Source organism: Siphateles boraxobius, unplaced genomic scaffold, assembly GCF_051911475.1.
Source record: "Siphateles boraxobius isolate OS27281-9 unplaced genomic scaffold, OSU_SipBor_1 13, whole genome shotgun sequence".
Classification (NCBI taxonomy): Eukaryota; Metazoa; Chordata; class Actinopteri; order Cypriniformes; family Leuciscidae; genus Siphateles; species Siphateles boraxobius.
Window position 1 is genome coordinate 31,348,223 of NW_027508733.1, and position 22,039 is coordinate 31,370,261.

Below are 22,039 nucleotides of genomic sequence, written 5' to 3' on the forward strand. Positions count from 1 at the left end.
TTAAACGAGATTACAATCCGAAGGAAGCGTAAATTGACCCTTTGCTAAGCCCCACCCTCCCTAGTTACTGTTGCTACGCCTGTCAAGCTTTCGCGCCTGGCACCTCTATTACAGTGTGTATGCACCGGTGTCAGACATTTCCCAATGAGATTAGTAATTTTTGGCGAACATGTGAAATATCTGAGAGAGCAAGATAAAAGGACTGCAGTATGCATTCGAGGGCTATATCCACGACATAATATGCAACCGATTAGCGAATAATTTCATAAAAATTGAAGCTAAAGCCTATAGTCCCAGCGCAAGCAGCAGCCACCTCATACGCTGACCATTCAAATGGGAAACACACAAATTGAGGAACAGCTATGGTGGTGCACAGCAGGGTAAGTGAAATGTAAAAATAATCTTATAATTATAAATCAAACAGTTTATCCATAAATCTTGTGGAATAACAGTAACACCGGGAGAGCCGCGATCGGATTGGGTTAAAGTTACTCAGTCAGGGGTAGTAGGCCGTTGATTTACAAAATGCTGAATTATATTTTAAAGTATGTCAAGTATGTCAGTGAAAGAACCGTCATTATTTCCAACTTCCAAGCAATAGGTGTTTTTGTTAATCCTGTGGACATGTAGTTGTGAATGTGGTCTCCCACACTGCTGATCCACGCCCATAATTTCTCCCCTTGGCTTTTAGATTTTCGGGAAGGAAAAAAATTCCACTCCCCCGTCCAAAATTTTAGGATAACGGGTATCAGATTTGCACAATCCATACGCACAACGCTTCGGCATGTTTTCCTCGCTCGAAAGCTTGCAAGACCTCTCGCGCCTAGTTACGGTTGCTAAGAAACGATTGGCCAGTGGCGGTTTTCGGGTGTGGCTTAGCGAAGGGTCAATTACATGTTCAGCTCAACGCGGACTATAAACGGCACAATACATCACTTCACATGACGTGGAGAGGGAAATTTACAAACCGATTATTAGGCATCGCTACCACAAATAAGTTTGAATAAAATAAACGCGATGAAAAGGTGTTGACGTTGACTTGTGGTTTGTATGCGATTGTTCGCGGGGAGAAAATGGCGCGAAATTCGACAGAACACAGTGCAAATGGAACTATCATGATTAGGGTTATTTTCATATTAAACATGGGATTCAAACATGAGAAATTATTTTAATGAAACCATATTCTATAAATTACCATTTTGTTAGTGTATTAGTGGTGGCCATTTACAGTAGGCTAGTATACAATCACACCACAACTCAGGTTTTGCCTTTGTGATGATGTTGTAAACTAGACGTACATAATAGACATATAAACTAGCCAATTATTTAAAACATAACCCAGTGCATTATTACTAATATTAATATTTTTGAATGAAACACTAAATAAAAATTCATGCCTAATATTGAGTGATGAAATCACTTCAATTGACCTTTCGCCGGCCCCTCCCCCAAAACGGCCATTGTCCAATCACACATCATAGCAACCGTTACTATGTGAGCAGGTCCATCAAACATTGACTCCAAGCAAGATGGTGAAGCGGTGTGCCCACGCCGTTTGTAAATAGGACACTAGGTACCCCGAGAGATTGTCTGGAGGAGTTGTGTTCTTTCCGTTTCCAAAGCTGAAAACACAACGTGAGCGGTGCCTACAATGTGCACGTTCGCAACGGGGAAAGCATGAAGCTTACTTGACAACATCAGTTCATATATCAATATCGTAACAAATAGCAATAACCTTAAATAATGTATGGTTATCTGCATGTTTCCGTCTCTTATGTATAGTTAATTTTTAAACACGAAAATCGCATTCAGGAGTCACGTGATGGCAAGCTGGGAAGTGGCAGCACGCTAGAGCAGCGCTTCTGACACCCATCACCAATTAGATGATTTAGTACATATTTCGTTCGCAAATTTAATCAAACTTTGATAGATAATTTACTTTTTACCTGAAGCATCCGACAAACGACAAAATGACATCTTCCAAGCAGCCAATTCGAGGGGTGCAAACACGTCTGAAAACAACGACCCCAGAGGCTAACGATTCCCCGTCAGTCAAGTAATCAAAAAATGGAGTTGAAAGATCTTTTTGTTGAAATTAGTCAAATGAACGCAACTTTTGCAGGGGGTAGCAAATGATGTGATTACTATCAATGCGACTACTACAGAACTTAAAGACGCGATCAGCTCCGTACAGGCCAGACTCGACGAGGCAGAGAATCGCATCTCGCACATGGAAGACACATCGAATCGCTTGACTGGTGATACTGAGAGGAAGACGAACTCTGGAATAAAGCTGAGGATTTGGAAAATCGCAGCAGACGGAATAATATCAAAATAATCGGCCATAAAGAGGGGAAAGAAGCAGGCTGCAAAATGAACAAGTATGTACAAAAGATCCTGTCAGAGGGGCTCGGGTTGATGGGATCGGAGTTCGAGATTGAACGGAGTCATCGGAGCCTCTGGCCCAACCCTAATGATGATCAACGTCCCCGGGTCGTGTTGGTGAAATTTCGACTTTATACCGCGAGGGAGAAAGTCCTGGCTGCAGCTAAAAAGAGCAGGGGATTTGAATGGGAGGATTGCAAGCTGTCCATCTTCGAGGATATGTCGAGAGAGAGAGAGCGATAATGAGGATGAAATTCGCCGCATCGAAGAAGTTACTCTGGGACCGCGAGGTTCGTCATACCCTGGCCCACCCAGCGACGTTGAAGTTTACTTGGAAGGGAAAAAAGCAAAGTTTTACTTACCACACGGAAGCGGAAAGATACATAAAGGAGCACATCCAGCTACAAGGAGGTGACAAGTAAAGTGTCGTGACTGGATATATGTAAGTCGAAGTATTATGATACGGGGTTGCAATGGTGGGTGGTCGAAAAGCTTTGGGGTTTGTCTTCCCGAGTCAGTGAGATTTTGCTGACCGCGAGCATCACGGACCAAATGTGTGACCCAGAGGTGGGCTCGCTGCCAAGTGACGACAGTGGCTCAATCTTAAATTTATCAAACGACGAGAACACTTTTTGTGCGCAAAAAAAATAAAAATTACGACTTTATTTCAACTATTCATTTCCTTCTATCTGGGCCTCGAGTCAGTTCACTAGTGTAACAGCGTATGATCTGTTGTTGTACGTGTGACGTAGCTCTCCGCAATTACACTAGTTTAACTGACTAGAGGCCCAAAGAGAAGGAAATATTATAGTTGAATAGTTGAAATAAAGTCGTTATTTATGTTTCTTTTTGCGCACAAAAAGTATTCTCGTAGCTTTTTTAAACTTAATATTGAGCCACTGTAGTCACTTGGACTATTTTAACGATGTCTTTAATAACTTTTCGAGGCCAGCAAGTTTCAATCCCTCAAGAAGCCTATGGACTAGTATGGAGGAGTGATCCAGCTCTCAGATTTCATCAAAAATATCTAAAATTCGTGTTCCGAAGATGAATGAAGGTCTTACGGGGTTGGAACAACATGAGGGTGAGTAAATACAGACAGAATTTTCATTTTTGGGTGAACTATCCCTTTAAGATCAGAAAGGCTGATATTGCCTTTTTACAAGAAACGCATTTCAAAGATGAAAAGGAAGCCTTGAAACTCGTGGATGGGTAGGTCATGTTTTTCATAATTCTGTATCAGGCAAGAGGAGTGGAGTAGCCATTCTAGTCAGGAAGAAAATACATCAACATAAAGACAAGGAAAGTAGTTTACACTGAATAGAAGCAAAGCTCAATGATGTTAAAATAGTGCTGTGTAATGTATATGCACCAAATAAGGAGGAACCGGAATTATTTCATGAGGTAAACAAAATATTGACCAAGCTCGAAGGATATGTTATACTTGGAGGTGACTTTAATCAGACTATGGATGGCATCCTGGACAGAAGTCAAAACAACATCAGATCAATCCCTAGAGATAGGGCTGCTATTCACACTCTAAAAGATGACAATGGATTAACAGATATTTGGAGATTGGTTAATCCACGAGAAAGGGAATAAACGTTCTTCTCAAACTGTCACAAGACCTTTTCAAGAATTGATTACTTTTTGATCTCCAACTCCTTAACTGACTGTGTTGCGGAATGTATAATTGACGTAATAGGATTGACAGATCATGCACATGTGGAGTTAAAATTAGAATTAAAGGTGTATTATAAGAAAAGGGGGTGATGGAGGTTTAATACATTTATAATGAAAGACAAGGTCTTTATAGATTCACTGCAGGACGACATGAAGATGTTTTTTGAACTTAATATTGGGTCAACTCAGAGACTAGCAACAGTTCGGTATGCCTCTAAAGCATTTATCAGGGGGAAATGTATTGCTTATGCCAGTAGGGGGAAAAAAGAAAGTGTTGAAAAAATTAGACTTTTAGAAAAACAAATCAGTGATTTAGGAAAAGAAAAAGAAACTGGGAAACTCCTTGCTAGGCAGATTAAGCAACATGAGGCATCCCACATCATACCTGCAATAAAGGAGGGAAATAAGGTGTTCACCTCTAACAAAGAAATTAATAGGGTTTTTAACCAGTTCTATTCAAAACTGTACACATCAGAATCCTATTACAGTCCAAAGGAGTTAAAAGACTTTTTAACCAATGTTACATTGCCCACTTTAACCCCTGATGAACGAGACTCAATAGATGCACCTGTAACACAAGAAGAGGTTAGAACTATTATAATGTCTTTAAAATCTGGAAAATCACCAGGCTCGGATGGATTTCCAGTAGAATATTATAAGAAGTTTGTCGATGAGTTGAGCCCAGTATTAACTGACGTTTATTCAGAGGTACTTGTCAATGATATGTTGCCTGACAGTTTTAATGAAGCCTTAATATCACTTATACCAAAATCTCGACGAGATACGATGGATCCTGCTAATTACCGTCCAATAAGTTTATTAAACGTAGATTGTAAAGTGTTAACAAAATGATTAGCCTCACGATTAGAAAATATTTTACCTAAAATTATACACAGAGATCAGGTAGGCTTTATCAAAAATAGATCCTCATCTGACAATATGAGAAGACTATTACATCTCATGTGGATGAATCATTCTAATCTGGATCCCATTGCTGTGATATCACTTGACGCAGAAAAGGCCTTCGATAGGGTGGAGTGGGGGTTTCTTTTCGCGGTCTTAGAAAAATATGGTTTTGGATCAGGTTTTGTGAAGTGCGTTAAAATTCTTTACTCCAACCCTAAAGCAGCGGTGATAACTAGTGGAATAACGTCATCCTTTTTTAATCTATCTAGGTCTACCCGCCAAGGCTGGCCCCTTACTCCACTACTTTTTACATTCGTTTTAGAACCGCTTGCTTAAATGATTAGAGAGGAACCAAGAAGTAAAGGTGTATTTGCAGGGGAAAGAGTACATAAATTACTACTGTATGCTGATGACATAATTCTAGTAGTTAGAGATCCTGCGTGTTCCTTACCAATACTCCTTAATATGATTGAATCTTATTCTAAATTTTCAGGATATAAAATCAACTGGCATAAGTCAGGGGCTATGCCAGTATCAGCAGTGTGTTTTGTTTCCTCAGTCAGTGCATTTAAGTTTAAATGGATGCATAAACTTAGATATTTAGGTATCCACCTGAGCCCTAATTTAGAAAATATAATGAATTTGAATATGTAACCTTTGCTACACAAAATACAGGCAAAATTAGATGGTTGGAAAAAGATCTTGTTAACTTTATGGGGAAAGATTAATATAATAAAGATGGTGATAGCTCCACAGTTTAATTACACATCGGGGATGGTTCCTCTAACTATGCCTCACCAGATATATAAACGATATAATGTTATGATTAAGATTTTTTTGCGGGAAGGTAAAAGACCCAGGATTGGCATTAATAAGTTATGTTTGCCCAGAGATAGGGGAGGTTTAGCATTGCCTAATAGAGCTCTATAAAATAGCATTTGAAATGTCTAAGATCGCTAAACACTGGGGGGAAGACAATTTAAATTTAGATTGGGTATTAATAGAAGGACAACTTACTTCCCCCATTTCAGCCGATAGAGGCTTTTTCACAAAATCCAGTAGGGGACTTTGAGCATCATATGACCAACCCAATACTGCTTCATTCCAAAGAAGTTTGGAATATCGCTCACAAAAAAAAATTAGGATTTCCCACATGAGTCAATATTACTCCTCAATATGGAATAATCCTTATGTTAAGGTAAAAAGCCCTTGTTTTGGGGACAATGGTTTAGAAGTGGAATACGCACCCTAAAGGATTTATTTAGTAGCCTAATGATAAGCTTTTATCTTATAATAATTTAAGAGAAAATTTTAATTTAGAAGGCCGGGACCATTTCTGGAAATATTTGCAGATTAGAAATTGTTTGGTGGCAAAGGTTTCCATTGGACAGGAAAATTTTGTGAACTACCAAGACCCCTTCAGAAATCATCTAAATTTTATCATCTCAGTTTAAGGATTGGTGATAAGAACTGTGAAAACTTGAGATTTATTTGGCAAAGAGACATTAATAGTGACATAGATAAGGATTACTTGGAACTGAGTTTGGTCCAATAGTGGAAGGTACATAAGGGAAGCAAGAGGTAAATTTATCCAGTATAAGCTGTTACATCGGTATTATTATACGCCAGTGCGACTTTCTAGAATGGGTTGTCTAAATGATAATATATGCTGGAAATGTATACAAGAAATTGGCACATACATGCATGTTCTTTGGCATTGTTCAAAGATTCAACCTTTTTGGAAAATTGTGTTGAAATATCTTGGAGAATGTTTGGGATTTGACCTTCACTTTTCATCAAGGATTTGCCTCTTAGGAGATAAATCTGAGATTCTCCAGATTAAATATAACGAGTTTTCCCTTGTTACTGTGGGTGTAATTACGGAAGTACGATTGATACTCCGATTTTGGAAAGATATTCAATGTCCTTCATTTAAAATGTGGATTGAGTTTATGGTGGAGAATGTATCATATGAAAGATTGTTAGCTAAGGTGAATGGAAAGCATAGAGATGTTGACATGTGGGTTAATTTTATTCAGTTGGTTACTTTGAAGGATGACTACACGCTTGAGTTGTAACTTGCACAGATGCCCACACTGTTGTGTATAAACTGTAGCAAATTTCTTTAATTAATATCATTTTTTATGTATTATTATTATCATGATTGTTTTTTTCTGTATGTTTTGTTATGTATAAAGACAACCAATAAAAACTTAATTTATACTTTTTAAAAAAAAATCGCATTCAGCATGACAACGCAAGCGTTTGCCGTGGTGAACAACCTGCTTGTTAAAGCGTATGTATAATCCTGTATCTGAGGCAAAATTACATTTGCAGCACCTGTTATATATTTCTAACTCCAAACAATTGGCCACTGAACCAGCTTATAAAATCTTCTTCAAGGCTGTGCTGGTTGCATTTAAGGTACAGGTCATGGGTTTTCTCAGATTTCGCTTGAGACCGGTATAAGCATTAGCCTCGATAGTAGTCGTGTCTCCTTCATTGCGTATTTTTATATTTTTAATATATCCCTCCATTGCATACTGTAACCCCCTTTTGCCTAGATCTGGAGGATATCGCGGAGGTATTGCTCCAAAAAAGGTCACTGACACGCACGGGTAGGTATACCTCATCCCAGGGGCGATTCTAGGGTCAGAGTTTTAGGGGTGCTGAGCACCCAATAAGCCCCACTGCCACCACCCACCCTCTTTTCACACAAAAACAAAAAAATATGTCTATTGAAAATTACTTTATCATTTTAACATTGGTTAAACTCACTTTTTCAGAACCTTTTTCAGAACACCAGCTTAATTGTGAGAGTTCACACAGACATCCAAAAATTGAGTCCTGCCATTGTAGCCACATCAGCCCAGATTACCCCCCACAGCCATGTGCATTTAAATGTGAATTTTTTTGATTTCTCTGACCTACATATGTGCAATTTAAGACTTTTGAAGGCCAAAAAAATTGATAATAAATAGCTTTAAAACCATGTCAGTGTGCATTAGATTATTTGTCAATACCTGCTCTCTCATCTTAATCTTTCCTTTTCTCTCAGTCTCCTCATCCTGCCGTATTTCTTCCCCTCCTAAAGCTGAATTTTGACTGATAGTCTTTTCATTTTCGTCTGTGTCAGTGAAGAAAGTAAACATAGGCTCAACTGATGAGTTTTATGAATCATTTTCTTAGATAAGTTAATTTACTCAAGGCTTCCAGATCAGCATTGCCAATAGGAACCTTCTACAAGCTTTGGAATTTGAAAAGTGATTTTAAATAATACAAAATATAGGCTACGTTTAACGCAGTTGGGGGAATTGGCAGACGTTCCCCTAGGCATGCGTTGTGGAAACGCGTCAAACTATTCTCAGGTATAAATATGCAGCATAGGAGGAGGAGTTCGGGAGTTAAGCCTGGTTCAGGTTAAATCCTCTGTGTGTGAGGAATGAATAAATAAATACAGCAAAAGAAAAACATTAAAATGTTCGCTACTTCTCTCTCCGTTTATGACTATGGACGAGTCACCCAGGTCCTGTGCTAGCCTAACGTTACTCCACAGCGGCGGCGACCCGCTGAACTAAAATAGTCCGAAAATAAACAGTTATTATAGGTGTACTATGGTGATTCAGGATACTGACTCCAGTACTCACCGATATGGTTTCGGAATCGGAACAACTATAGGTGACGTTAAAAGGAAAGAAGTGTGAGACACAGCTTTGGAGCAACTTAGTTGATTCAAATTTCACAACACTACATAACTGGATCTCACTCTGCGTGTGTTTCGCGCTGGATGACGGTCGTGCAGACTCACTCGTGCTGACTGAGCAGTGCAAGTACAGACAAGTAGAAGAAGAGAAGAGGATGACACCATTTGCTAAGCGGGGCCAGGGATGTTTTCATTTTCATCCTTAACACATACATTTTAAACCACAAACTACGAAGTATGTTTTGGACATTATGTAACCTTGTCAAAGACGAACAAAATGTTTAGAATAACAACATTTCTTACTCGAAGCTTTAGGGGTGCTGAGCTCCTTTTTAGGGGTGCTGAAGCACCCTAAAAAGCACCTTGTTAGGGTGCTTGAAAACTGAAGCACCCCTAAAAAGGAGCTAGCCTCGCCCATGGCTCATCCCGTCATGGCAATCTGTGGCGCTGGTCGAGTTTGACCATTTGTTTGACGGGCGTAGTAACATTGCAATAACTAGGGGGCGTGGCTTTTGCGAACGCTCAATTGTCATAAGAAACAAAAATGGCTTGATTTTACAGGACAGTGTGTTTTAAAGAGGCAAAACTCTTTAATGAAATAAATAGAAAAAACTTGCACACAAAAACACTTCATTAAATGAAAAGAAAAATGAGCCTCAACTACTTTATCAAACAATTGTGGGTAGAAAACAGACTAAAAGGTAAAAAATTTTACATCACCAATGTTGGTGTTAAACATACAAAAATACTATATGGAAATTAAAAACAGTATATATATTACAATCAAAATGAATGTTAAACAAATATTTTACAATTATATTAAATACTATAAATCCTGTATAACATGCTGTTTGTTAAACTGTATTCTTAATCCAATTGTTAGATTTTTACTTTTTAACTTTTTAACTCAGAAGAAAATACCCATAATTCATCATTCACATGCAAGGGTTGTATTTTCTTAAACACGTTATGCTCCATGTTACAAAGAGCCAAACGCATGCTATCCCCCCCCCCACCCCAAACGTCTTCCGTCTGTCTCTAATCTTTAATGACTACACACACTTTCCACAGCTGCATTCGACTGTCTTTTCCACATCCTGTGAGAAGGAACTGCCATCGTCGCACTGGAAGTTGAGGCGTCTGCGTCGTACCCTGGTACCGCTACAGCAGAAGCCTGTATCCGCCCCGCACCCGCCGCTACACTCCATCCAGGACAGCGGCTGCGTGCTCCGGCACTGGACCTTGCCGCGCCGAACCCAATGGAAGTCCCGCACGGACTCGCCTTGGCAAGGACCCACTGGAAGCAAAGAGTATGTTCATTTAATGTAATTAAAGGGCAATTCCGGCCAAAAATTAACCTAGGGGTAAATAACACATGGGTACCGAGTCGACCGTTCTCTGGGGTGAATTTTCATGATAATCGAATGTACCCAGTTTTATCGTTAGTTTTAGTTTAACCACAGATTAGCTTATAACGCTAGTGTATGGGGCATCGAATAAGTAAAAATAAAAATCGCTAGTTAAGACCGCTAACAAGGCTCAAAATAGCCCCACACTTAAACGGTAGCAGAATGAGGGTCTCTACCTGCAAACCGAAGCATCGAGAACTTTGTAAGTGAACAGACAGTTTATAAGAAGATACTTTATTAAGACAGTACACTTCGCGTAAACAAGCAGGAGCCATCTTTGGAAACAGTCTCGACCAGTCGAACCACGAACGCCGTGCTACGTGAGCTGAACTTTGACTATCGACCAGCATGTAGCACTAACGTTAAAACTGGGTACATTCGATTATCATGAAAACGCATCCCAGAGAACAGTCGACTCGCTACCCATGTGTTATTTAGCCCTAGGTTCATTTTTGCCCGGAATTGTCCTTTAATGATAATCGTTTGTTTTGTAAATGAGCAGCGTAATTTACCGATGTCACACAACTGGCCGCTGTAACCGCTGTCGCAAACACACTGCGCCAGCCCCGTCTGTGACACCTCGCAGAAGCCGTGTTGGCATGAGAGCGCGGCACATGCGTGCTGTTGACTGCACAGCGGGCCGAGGTAACCGTCCACACACTCGCAGCGATACGACTGCAGGTCCACCGGGACACAGGTGCCGTGAACACACCTAACAGGAGGGGAGAGAAGCGAGTTAGCATGGTTACAAACTGCATACGAAGGAAAGTGGTACTACGGTGATTAATGTCATATTAATGGATTATTTTACCAAGGGTATTTTTTTTACATTTCTGTAGCTCAAACAGTTTGAAAACGCATCTTTTTCTCTCCATTTTGGCCGTCCATCCACACCGAGACAGCGTTTTGGTTAACGAAAACTACGCTTTTTGAAAACGCTCTCCGAAGTGGATAGTACATCACGGAGATGTCTATTTGATGCACATGTTTACACCTGGAAGACGTATTTTTTAGAGTGTTTACTCATCTGCATTACGTCTATAGGACGTATCCTGTCAGATGTTAAATAGACGTTTAGAAGATATTTAGAATGTATGCAAAACTGACATCCATCAGATGTTAGTAAACAGCAGATGCTTTCCAGATGAAGTGATCATGAACAGACATCTTGCAGACGTTGAAGACGCATTTATCGTGTTGTAGTGTGGACTGTAAAACTGGAGGCTTTCGAGAGTGTTGCCAAGTCAGCAGTTTCCCGCAGAATTGGCCTTTTCTTTTTCTCTGTATGTTGATATTCACCCCTGTACATATGATTTCAGTGCTCCAACAACCTCAAAACACCCACCAGACATACAAATTATACGGAAAAACATATTTCAAATAAAAAATATTATTTACATATTTTATAAAATATATAACATTTTTATTTGATCTATAAAATATTTGTACCAACATTTTCTTTAAACATGTTTGATATTATATACAGTGGTGGTCAGAATTAATTGCACCCCTGGTAAAAATGATCAAAAATTGCTGTAAAAAATAAATCAGAATTGTTTGTCCTTTTGATCTTTCATTCAAAAAAATTTGCAAAAATCGAACCTTTCATTCAAGTAAAAGAATTGTGAGGGGGTAAATCACATTATGAAATAAATGCGTTTCTCCAAAACACGCTGGCCATAATTATTGGCTCCCTGTTATTAAATACTTTTTGCAACCTCCATTTGCCAAGATAACAGCTTTGAGTTTTCTTCTTTAATGCCTGATGAGTTTGGAGAACACCTGACCTGAGATCAGAGACCGTTCCTCCATACAGAATCTCTCCAGATCCTTCAGATTCACAAGTTCATGTTGGTGCTTCTTCTCTTCAGTTCACCCCACTCATTTTCTGTAGGGTTCAGTTTAGGGGACTGAGACGGTCATGGTGGAAAGCTTCATTTTATGTTCAGTTACCCATTTTTGTATTGATTTTGATGTTTGTTTTGGATTGTTGTCCTGATGAAAGATTCAACCACGGCCCATTATAAGAGTTATAGCACAGGCTGTCAGGTTTTGATTTTATATCTGTTGGTATTTGCTAATATCCATGATACCATGTATCTGAACAAGATGTCCAGGACCTCCAGCAAAAAATAGGCCCACAACATATAAGATCCAGCAGTATATTTAACCGTAGGCATGGGGTACTTTTTATCCCTGTTTGCACCAAACACATCTGGTGGGTTTGCTGCCAAAAAGCCCTTTTTTCGTTTCATCTGACCACAGAATCCAATCCCTTTTGAAGTTCCAGTCGTGTCTGACAACTGAATATGCTGGAGTTTGTTTTTGGAGGAGCGAGGAGGATTTTTCTTGAAACCCTCCCAAACAACATGTGGTGATGTAGGGGTTTGTTTGATATATTTTTTAGGCTTTCTGACCCTCAAGACTCAAGTAATCTCTGCAATTCTCAGTCTGTGATCCTTGGTGAGTCTTTGGCCACTCGAACGCTCCTCCTCACTGTGCATTAAGACAATATAGACACACGTCCTCTTCCTGGCAGATTCGTAACATCTTTAGTTGATTGGAACTTCTTAATTATTGTCCTGATGGTCAAAATGGGGATTTTCAGTGCTTTAGCTATTTTCTTATAGCCACTTTCTATTTTGTGAAGCTCAACAATCTTTGTTGCACATCAAAACTATATTCTTTGGTTTTACTCAGTGTGATGGATGATTAAGGGAATTTGGCCTTTGTGTTTCCTCATATTTAAACTCATAGCCATCATAGCTAGAAATCATAGCTCATAGAAGTCATAGCTAGACAATTTAATGTTCCTAGTCACCCTGGTGTGCTAATTTTTTTTTAAAATATTAATGGGAATATATTTCAGAGATATTTTACTCGTAAAAAATTCTAATGGTGCCAATAATTGTGGCAAACGTGTTTTGTAGAAAAATATTTATTTCAAAATGTGATTTCCCCACCACCTTCAATTATTTTACTTCAATGAAAGGTTAGATTTTTGCTAATTTTTTGAATGAAAGATCAAAAGAATAAACAATGCAGATTTATTTTTTATAGGTTTTTGATCATATTTACCAGGGGACCCATTAATTCTGACCACAACTGTAATAATCACTTTAAATATATTATATTATATTATATTATATTATATTATATTATATTATATTATATTATATTATATTATATTATATTATATTATATTATATTATATTATATTATATTATATTATATTATATTTAGTGCTGGGCAACGATTACTTGCATCCAAAATAAAAGTTTGTGTTTACATAATATATGTGTGTGTACTGTGTCTGATTCTTTTTTATATATGAATACACACACATGCATGTATATATTTAAAATGTTTTATATAATATAATATAGAATTTATATATAATATAAATGATGTATAAATATATATATATATATATATATATACAGTATATACATGTAAATATTTCTTAAATATATACATGCATGTGTGTTAATTTATATATATATATACAGTATACACAATAATTTTACACAGTACACGCATATATATTATGTAAACACAAAGTTGGATTTTTTGGATGCGATTAATCACGATTAATCATTGCCCAGCACTAATTATATTATTATATTTTATATTCTACTTTCACGTTAAATAACCTTGACCGCTAATCGGAAATGATTGTATAACATGATTTCCTCAGTTTAATGTGAAACAGGCACTGAAGGCACACGAGTACTGACTTGTTCTTCTGGCAGGGGTTGGTGGCAGCCGCCAACAGGACCTGATCGCAGTGTGGGCCGCCCCATCCCGGCTGACAGTGGCACACAGGCCCGACGCCGGAGTCCGGCTCACACACTCCGTTCACACAGCGCAGATCCTGACAGCCCGCGCACCCCGGCACCACTCCGGGCTTCATCTGGGTGTGTGTGAAGTCCTGCAGCTCGTTGTTAATGTACAGGTTACGAATGCAGCCTTGAAAACTGGATCCGTTGAGGGGCGGCCACTGGTTAAAAGACAGCGACTGCGCATTTTCAGGCATACCTGATGCGACAAAAACATGCATTTAGAGATAGGACCAGCATGGGACCAGCATGCATGGGTATGGGTGAAGATCTTACCCCCTACGTATAGTGGGGCGTCTCTGGTGAGGGGTTGGACGTGTCCCAAGCTGTCCAGAGTAGTAGGAAGCCCTCCATCAACTGAAAGATTGACCATCCGGTCATAAGTGACCAATTCAACGGTATGAAACTGTCCGTCATTCACTATTTCAGAGCTGTGGAAACAGGTAAATGAGGCAGTGAGTTACAAGATGTTTTAAAACATTAAAACATGAGCTTGGTATTTATTGCACCTGTAAATGGTGCTTCCCGACTGACTTCCAGCGTCATAGGTGACTTTGACATGTCCCTCATGTAACTGTACAGCGATGTGGTCATTGACGCCGTTGTAGAGAAGAATCCCATTGTCCTCAGCTGTGGAGACCTGAGAGAGAGTTTTATGAGTGTCAGCGCAATAAACACCAACGTTTGACACCGAATGCACCACTCCAAGTACACTACCATTTAAAAGATTCTGTTTCATATTTTTAAAACAATGTTTTTAACAGACTGCATACGGTAAAAACTGTAAAATTGTGAAATATAACTGTAAAAAATTACTATTTTCTATGTGAATATATATGAAACTGTAATTTATTCCTGTGATCAAAGCTGAATTAAGTGTCATGTCATTTACACAGTATCACAACTGTTGGAAACGTATGACACGAGAATTGTTCATTCATGCACAGACACCTGAATAGATGCTGCTGTCATGACAACAGCAAAGTTTAAGATGCAGGGCAAGAAGCTAGTATGAGATATTAAATTAGTCATTAATTCCTGCCACAAAAATAGCACATTCATCAATGGCAGGGCGGAAAAATATGTGGCGAAATGGGGAAAATATGTGCAATATATTGCTACCAGATGAGAGCATGGTGCTTATTGTAAAACTGCATTTGATACATGTGTTGTTGTATTTTCTTTTTCTTTCTTTTTTTTTTTTACTTCTTCTGGATTAATCATTTTAGGTTTTTATTTATTTTTATTAAAAAATGTATCATCACTATGCGATTATGTTAAGATGTCAACTGTAATGTTGATTACAACGTAACAGTGGTGTTCAAAATTCAATAAAATACTAATTATAAAAAAAAGAATAGCACATTCATTTATTTTCACAATGAACGAGTGATCTCTGTTATGTAGGCTAATGAATGGTTAGCTGTACCTGTAGAGTGATGTTGGTCTGAGGCCAGTTTTTCACATCGCTGAGCAGCAGGTATGAATCTCTGTCGATGAAGTTAACGCTGAGGATCTTCTCACAGCTCGGGCCCCCGAACCCAGAGAGACACTGACACACTGCAGTACCGTCACTCTCCACACAGGGGGCGTCGTTCTCACAGAGCAACAACTCACAGCCGGAGGCGGGAGAAAGAGACGCCTCGCATAACCGACCACTGCAACCAAACACTCAGTGTGACCCCAGAGACCTAACAGCACTGCACAGAAATCACTGCTCCACTGACATCATGAAGAAAGGGGAAAATCTCTCAAAACAAGAGTTTGCAAGTGCTTAAAATTCTCTTTATGTTCATATTGGTTTCATACAGTTTTAAAAACATTCATACCATTTAGAGACAAGGTTTCATTTAAATACTCTAAAAATGTCATGTGGTGTAACCGTCAAGTAAAAAGTAATAAAACATTATTAAAATGTAATAATTTATGTTGGAAAAGTTTTTGTTTATATGTTTCAATGTAATGGACCAAATGCATGGGTTTATTTAGTCAAAACAAAAGATGTTTTGCATGAAAAGCACTATTTTGTTAATATATCATGTTTTTGGTCTGCCCCGTTTTTATCAGGACAAACTTTGAAGGACTTATTTTGTAAAATGGACCCCATTTTTATCAAAAGAACTTTTAAAAAATCTTGTAAACAATAGAGTTGTATCTTCATCATTCTCAGTATTTTTTCAGTTGAATTTGATCAAATGTTTGTATTTATTGTATTGTTTTCAGTCTGTGAAGCTGTTATGGCAATAAATTTAAATCCAACCAACGAGTCACACCTCATGACATTATACAACATGAATTAATCCTACGTCAAATTATTAGATATTTAAGTTTTATTCCCTGCATGTTCCTGAATATTGGTCATACCACATGACTTTGATTTTATAGCTTTTAAAAAAAAATACATATATATATATATATTTATATATATATATATACACACACACACACACACACACACAATATTTTAACAAATTAGAAATAATATTAAAAGATTATAACAAACTACTTAAGGTTTTCTCCAATACTTTTGTTCTTTATTATGATATCAGGACAGTTGCACCACCCTGATGTTTTTTGCTGCACAAAATATATATATATATATATATATATATATATATATATATATAAATCAATATAGAATCCTACAGTAATGTGGATAACATTTGTAGCATTATTTTATATTATATTTTTTATATATTATTTTATAAAACGCCTATTGAATATTTTTATATGAAATAGAAAAAAATATTATAATATATTATAATATATAATATAATATATATTATATTTATATTTACATTTTTTATATAAAAATATAAAACATTATGTAATCTATAAAACATTTTAAAGTTTTTATATTATATATTTTGTATTAGTCTTTCATATGAAGTAACCAGGGCAATTAAATTAAACCGATTGTATAAGATAGTTTCCATCATTATACAGTATATCAAGTGTTGACTCACCTGTAACCTTCAGGACAGACGCATGTATATCCCGCCACATGATCCACACACCGCGCGCCGTTCTGGCAGTAATGTCCCTCGCATTCGTTAAAATCTATACTGCAGTCATCACCCACAAAACCAGGCGGACAGATGCATCTAAAAACACAAACACACATTGTTTTCATAAAAGGTCATAAATGTCATTTATTTCATTATTTGAATGACCTTATTTGAATTATGCTTTTCAGCTGAAAGGACTATTCACACCAAGAGCAAATATTTGCTAAACAGGATTTTGAATAGAAATGACACATTCCTATGGAGATATTCAAATGGAGAAGGAAAATTAAAATTCATTGGATGAAAGAAAAGGGTTTTTTTTATATCATAAGTTGATTATTTTTTTTCCAACAAAAGAATTTTCTCCTCACTTTAAAAAGTTGATAAAAAGCTATTTAGTTTACTCTCCTAAATACTTGATTATGTGTTTATATGCATACACTAACATTCAAAATATTTTTATTCATCAAGGATGCATTAAATTGATCAAAACTAACAGAAAAGACATTGCAAAAACACAGACACAGCAAATCATGTTACAAAAGATTTCTTTTTCAAACAAATGTTGTTCTTTTAACCCTTAAATGCATACCTCGGGCCTTTAGTGACCCAGGACGTCATTCACTACCCTCCTCCTCAAGTTAGACATCAACCTTCTTAGTATTCCTCAACAATTTATTATAAACAATATAACAAGAAAAAAATATATATAAGAATGCCAGTTTTCCCATTCATTTTTTGTAAAAAAAATTGTACAGGGACACTAACGACCCGAGGCGTGTATATTTTTCTGCACAACAATAATTGAATCTTTGATGACTAAATTATTTTTTATTCCACAAGGTGGCAATGTGTGATACACAATGATAAATGTCTAGGTTACTAATGTAACCCTGTTCCCTGAAGGAGTGAAACCCCGCCCAGCGAAGCGGGTATGTAAGGGAAGCGCGGTGCGCTCGCTCAATTAAGTTTTGCACTGAGGAGCCGGTGTGTTCCGGCCATTCAGCGGTGGCACAGAAATTGTGGCGACGGGAAGTAACGTCTCCATTCTCTCTTTCACGGGAACGGGGGTTACATTAGTAACATAGATGTTACCTATCAGTCAGTCACGTTAGACGTTACGTCAGACGTGAACTGACGAATTGGGATTCTTAACGAAACACCACAATTGCTGTCCCTTCTAGTGTCCTGCGTAAGCTTCCTTATCCCCCGCACCTGTTGGGGCAGAGAAAGGACAGGCCTTTAACGCAGAGAGATATCAATCACTGCCGTTCCTTCAATGAGACCATTTGGATATCACTGGGAAAGCGTGCCTACTACAAATGGAAAGTTTCGCTCTGGAGACCACACCCTGCCCGTAAGGATGTAACATGTGGGAATTACACAAATGGTCTGACTATTAGGGCACTGCTATATATGGAAGGTCGCTGTGGTAGATCCAGCCTAGCTAGGATGAATTTAATACCGGCAGAGACGGCAGGGCGGGCTCTGCCAAAGGGAAAGACATGGGCTCGCCAATAGGGAAGCCGTACCGTGGAAGAATACACATGTAGGATTGCCCGTAGGGGAGGAACTCCAAGCAGGGTTAACCAGGTGGGAAACTCACCTGTGGAGCAGATAGCAGACATATCCCATCCTAAGAGGAAGTTGCGCTGCAAGCAAGACACCTAGCAGGTCCTCAGTGTTACTAGCTACTTGTAGCAGGTACACAAGAGGATCCAGGCTCTACAAGGAGATTGTAAACCTTGCAAACATGTTAGGTGTCGCCCAGCCTACAACTCTACACATGTCTGCTAGGGAAGTGCCAAAGTCAAAGCCCAGGAGGAGGCAACGCTCCCAATAGAATGAGCTCTCACCCCAATGGGGGCATGGGTGGTCCTAATTCGCCAAGACTATGGCATCCACTAACTAGTGGGCTAACCTCTGCTTGGAGATGGCCTTTCCCTTCTGCTGGCCTGCGTAACAGACAAAGAGCTGGTCTGAGGTACTGAAGCTCTGCGTGAGGTCCATATACAACAGAGGTCTTCAATCCTGCTCCTGGAGGGCCACCGTCCTGCAGAGTTTAGTTCCAACCTGCTTCAGCACACCTGCCTTTGTATATTCAAGCGATCCTGAAAAGCTTGATGAGCTGATTCAGGTGTGTTTGATTAGGGTTTGAACTAAACTCTGCAGGACAGCGGCCCTCCAGGAGCAGGATTGAAGACCTCTGATATACAAGCTCATAGCGAGGATGGTACAGAGCAGAGCTAGGCTGGGTCTGCCTCCTCCAGGGGCAATGCTTGGAGGCTAACCACCTGATCCCTGAAAGGGCTGGTGGGAACCTTGGGCACATATCCGGGCAGGGGTCTCAAGATCACGTGAGAGATGGCTGGCCTGAATTTCAGGCACGATTTGTCAACTGAAAATGCCTGAAGGTCCACTTCCCTCTTGACAGACGAGAGACAGGATCTTAAGCTCTAATGACTGCAGCGGCTTGAAGGGCGCTCCGCACAAGGCTAACAAGGCCAAAGAGAGGTCACAAGGTGGGGGGAGGATTCAGCCTCCTCGCACCCCTCAGGAACCTGCTGATCAGGTCGTGCTTTCCCACAGACTTGCAATGTACTGCATTGTGATGTGCGGCAACATACACTTTGAGGGTGGAGGGAGACAGCCATCGCTCCAACCCTTCTTGCAGGAAGGAAAGCACTGATCTGATTGGGCACTTATGGGGTCTTCTCGGTGAGAACACCACTACTCAATGAACAGGATCCACTTCAGAGCGTAAGCGTACCTTGTAGAGGGCGCTCTCTCAGAAGTGATAGTGTCTACCACCGCTGGGGGTAGGTCACCTAAATCCTCCGCGTCCCGTCCAGAGACCTCACGTGTAGGATCCAGAGGTCAGGACGCAGGTGCCATAAGGTGCCCCATCTCTCAGAAAGGAGGTCCTTCCTCAGAGGAATTCGCCAGGGAGGGGCTGTCCTGAGGAGCATTAGTTCTGGGAACCAGGTCCTGTTGGACCAGTAGGGCGCAACTAACAAGACCTGCTCCTTGTCCTCCCTAACCTTGCACAGAGTATGTGCAAGAAGGCTTACTGGGGGGCAAGCTGTGTGCCAGCGCATCTGTGCCAAGGGTCCCCTCAGTAGTAGGCAGTAGAACAACTGGCAGTTGGATGTGTCTGGAGAGGCAAACAGGTCACCAAATCAGCTGGACCGTCTGGGGGTGAAGTCTCCATTCCCCTGGGAGTTTGGGCTGTTGTGAGAGCTCGTCTGCTGCACAACTGAGCTTGTCCGGTATATGAATGACTGTGGCTTTCAGTAGAAAAGCTTTCCTGCCTCTGAACAAATTCAGGCAGTTCAGCACCAGCTGAGCACATTCGTTTGTGTGACGTGCTGTCATGTTGACTGAATCCAATTCCTTACAGAGAAAAAAAAATCCTGTACAAGGGGGAGAGTTTACTCTTTTCCCAGTTGACCCGAAGCCCAAGATGGCTGAGGTGCCTTAGCATCAACTCCCTGTGTTCACACAACTGCTCCCACGAGTGGGCCAGTATGAGTGGCCCAGGATGAACTACTGGGCAATGTTCTTGACTGCGTCGCTGAAGAGGCCGTTCTGGGAGATAGTGGAGTAGAGAAAACGATATTTGTCGGTCTTCCTCATATCTGAAGGTTCAGCCAGAGATGGTGTTCCTGGACCAGAAGAGTGGACATCGTCTGGCCAAGGGAACGCGCAGTGTCTTTCGTCACACATAGGGCAAGGTCCATCGCTGTGTGCAGTTCCTACATCAACCCAGGGTCAGAACTGCCCTTGTGCAGCTCTTTGAGTGCCTTGGCCCAATAGACTTACCGGGGGGCAATGGAGTGCAAGGCAGAGGCATCCTGTCGAGCAGCTCTATAAGCCTTGCCCGTAAGCAGAGATGCAAACTTACAGGCCTTGGATGGGAGACATGGATTACCCTGCCAGGCGGCAGCGCTTTGTGGACACCTGACGCGCCGTCACACCAACACTATTTGGAGAGCTTTTTCCGGGTTTATAGATCACTCGTACCAATGATTGCAGAGCAGAAACGACGAAACGCTCACCTCCGAAGCGAAAGCTCAACTGAGCGAGCACACCGCTTTTCACCTTATATACCCACTTTGCGATGAAAATCTCGCTTGCCAGTGTCTATTGGCTCATTTTGTTAAACTCCAAGGTGACTGGGTTCTTTAGGCAAGATACCAAATCGTCAGTTCATGTCTGACGTAATGTTAAACGGGAAGTGACATTTCACTAGTTACCACAGGCAGAAAACAAAAGAAACATAAGTATTATCAGCAAAACTTTAAATGGCTCAGCGATTTACTGCAGAGCAAGTCCTGAACGCAATAAAAAAAATTGTGTCACTGTCAATTGATGGTGGATCTGGTGAAGAAGCTGTCAGCAATCTGACAGCAAAAATATTGATTTTGAAGATGTTGAAAATCATAGTTTTGAGAATATGTTTGAGATCAGGAACATGAGCTAGATGCTGAATTTGCTGGGCAAATGAGCTCTGACTGGGACAGTGATGATGGTATAACATCTGCTCAAATTGAACCCTTCCAAGCTCCAATTGTTCCTCTAATTTCAGGAGAGTTTTATATTATCGCGACAGGTAGATATCCATCCGTGTTAGATAGAGATCCAGGTCGCTAAAGACCTGAATATGTAATAATGATTGGTAAAACATTCATGCATCTAAGGGTTAAACGTTTTATTCATCAAAGAAACCTGAGAATCAGTTTCCACAAAAATGTCTAGCTGCACAACTGTTTTCAACATTGATAATAATCAGAAATGTTTCTTGAGCAGCAAATCAGCATATCAGAATGATTTCTGCAGGATCATGTGACACTGAAGAATGGAGTAATGATGCTGAAAACTCAGCTTTACCATCACAGGAGTAAATTACATTTTACACAAAGGAAACAGTTATTTTAAATTGTAAAACTATTTCGCAATATTACTATTTTTATGCAGCCTTGGTGAGCAAAAAATAATACAGACCCGGAAGTGCATGATTTTTTTATTATATATTATTAATTTATATATGTTTTTTTATCATTATTTTATAATATACATTTTTATTATTTGTTTTTCCCAGCTGTC

At 39.6% G+C, this 22,039-nt stretch overlaps 1 protein-coding gene across 2 annotated transcripts in view; it reads right to left on the minus strand.

The window, feature by feature from the left end:
• Positions 1-9,247: 9,247 nt before the first annotated feature.
• slit1b (slit homolog 1b (Drosophila)) overlaps positions 9,248-22,039 on the minus strand; it is a 51,468-nt gene continuing 38,676 nt past the window's right edge. For both annotated transcript variants that reach the window (XM_077227010.1, XM_077227009.1), the window contains exons 31-37: positions 16,892-17,029; positions 15,355-15,583; positions 14,435-14,565; positions 14,202-14,356; positions 13,824-14,124; positions 10,599-10,798; positions 9,248-9,974 (exon numbers count right to left, since the gene is read on the minus strand). In XM_077227010.1, the coding sequence (XP_077083125.1) occupies positions 9,730-9,974; positions 10,599-10,798; positions 13,824-14,124; positions 14,202-14,356; positions 14,435-14,565; positions 15,355-15,583; positions 16,892-17,029 (1,399 nt within the window). In that variant the 3' untranslated portion in view covers positions 9,248-9,729. The remainder of the gene's footprint in view (positions 9,975-10,598; positions 10,799-13,823; positions 14,125-14,201; positions 14,357-14,434; positions 14,566-15,354; positions 15,584-16,891; positions 17,030-22,039) is intronic.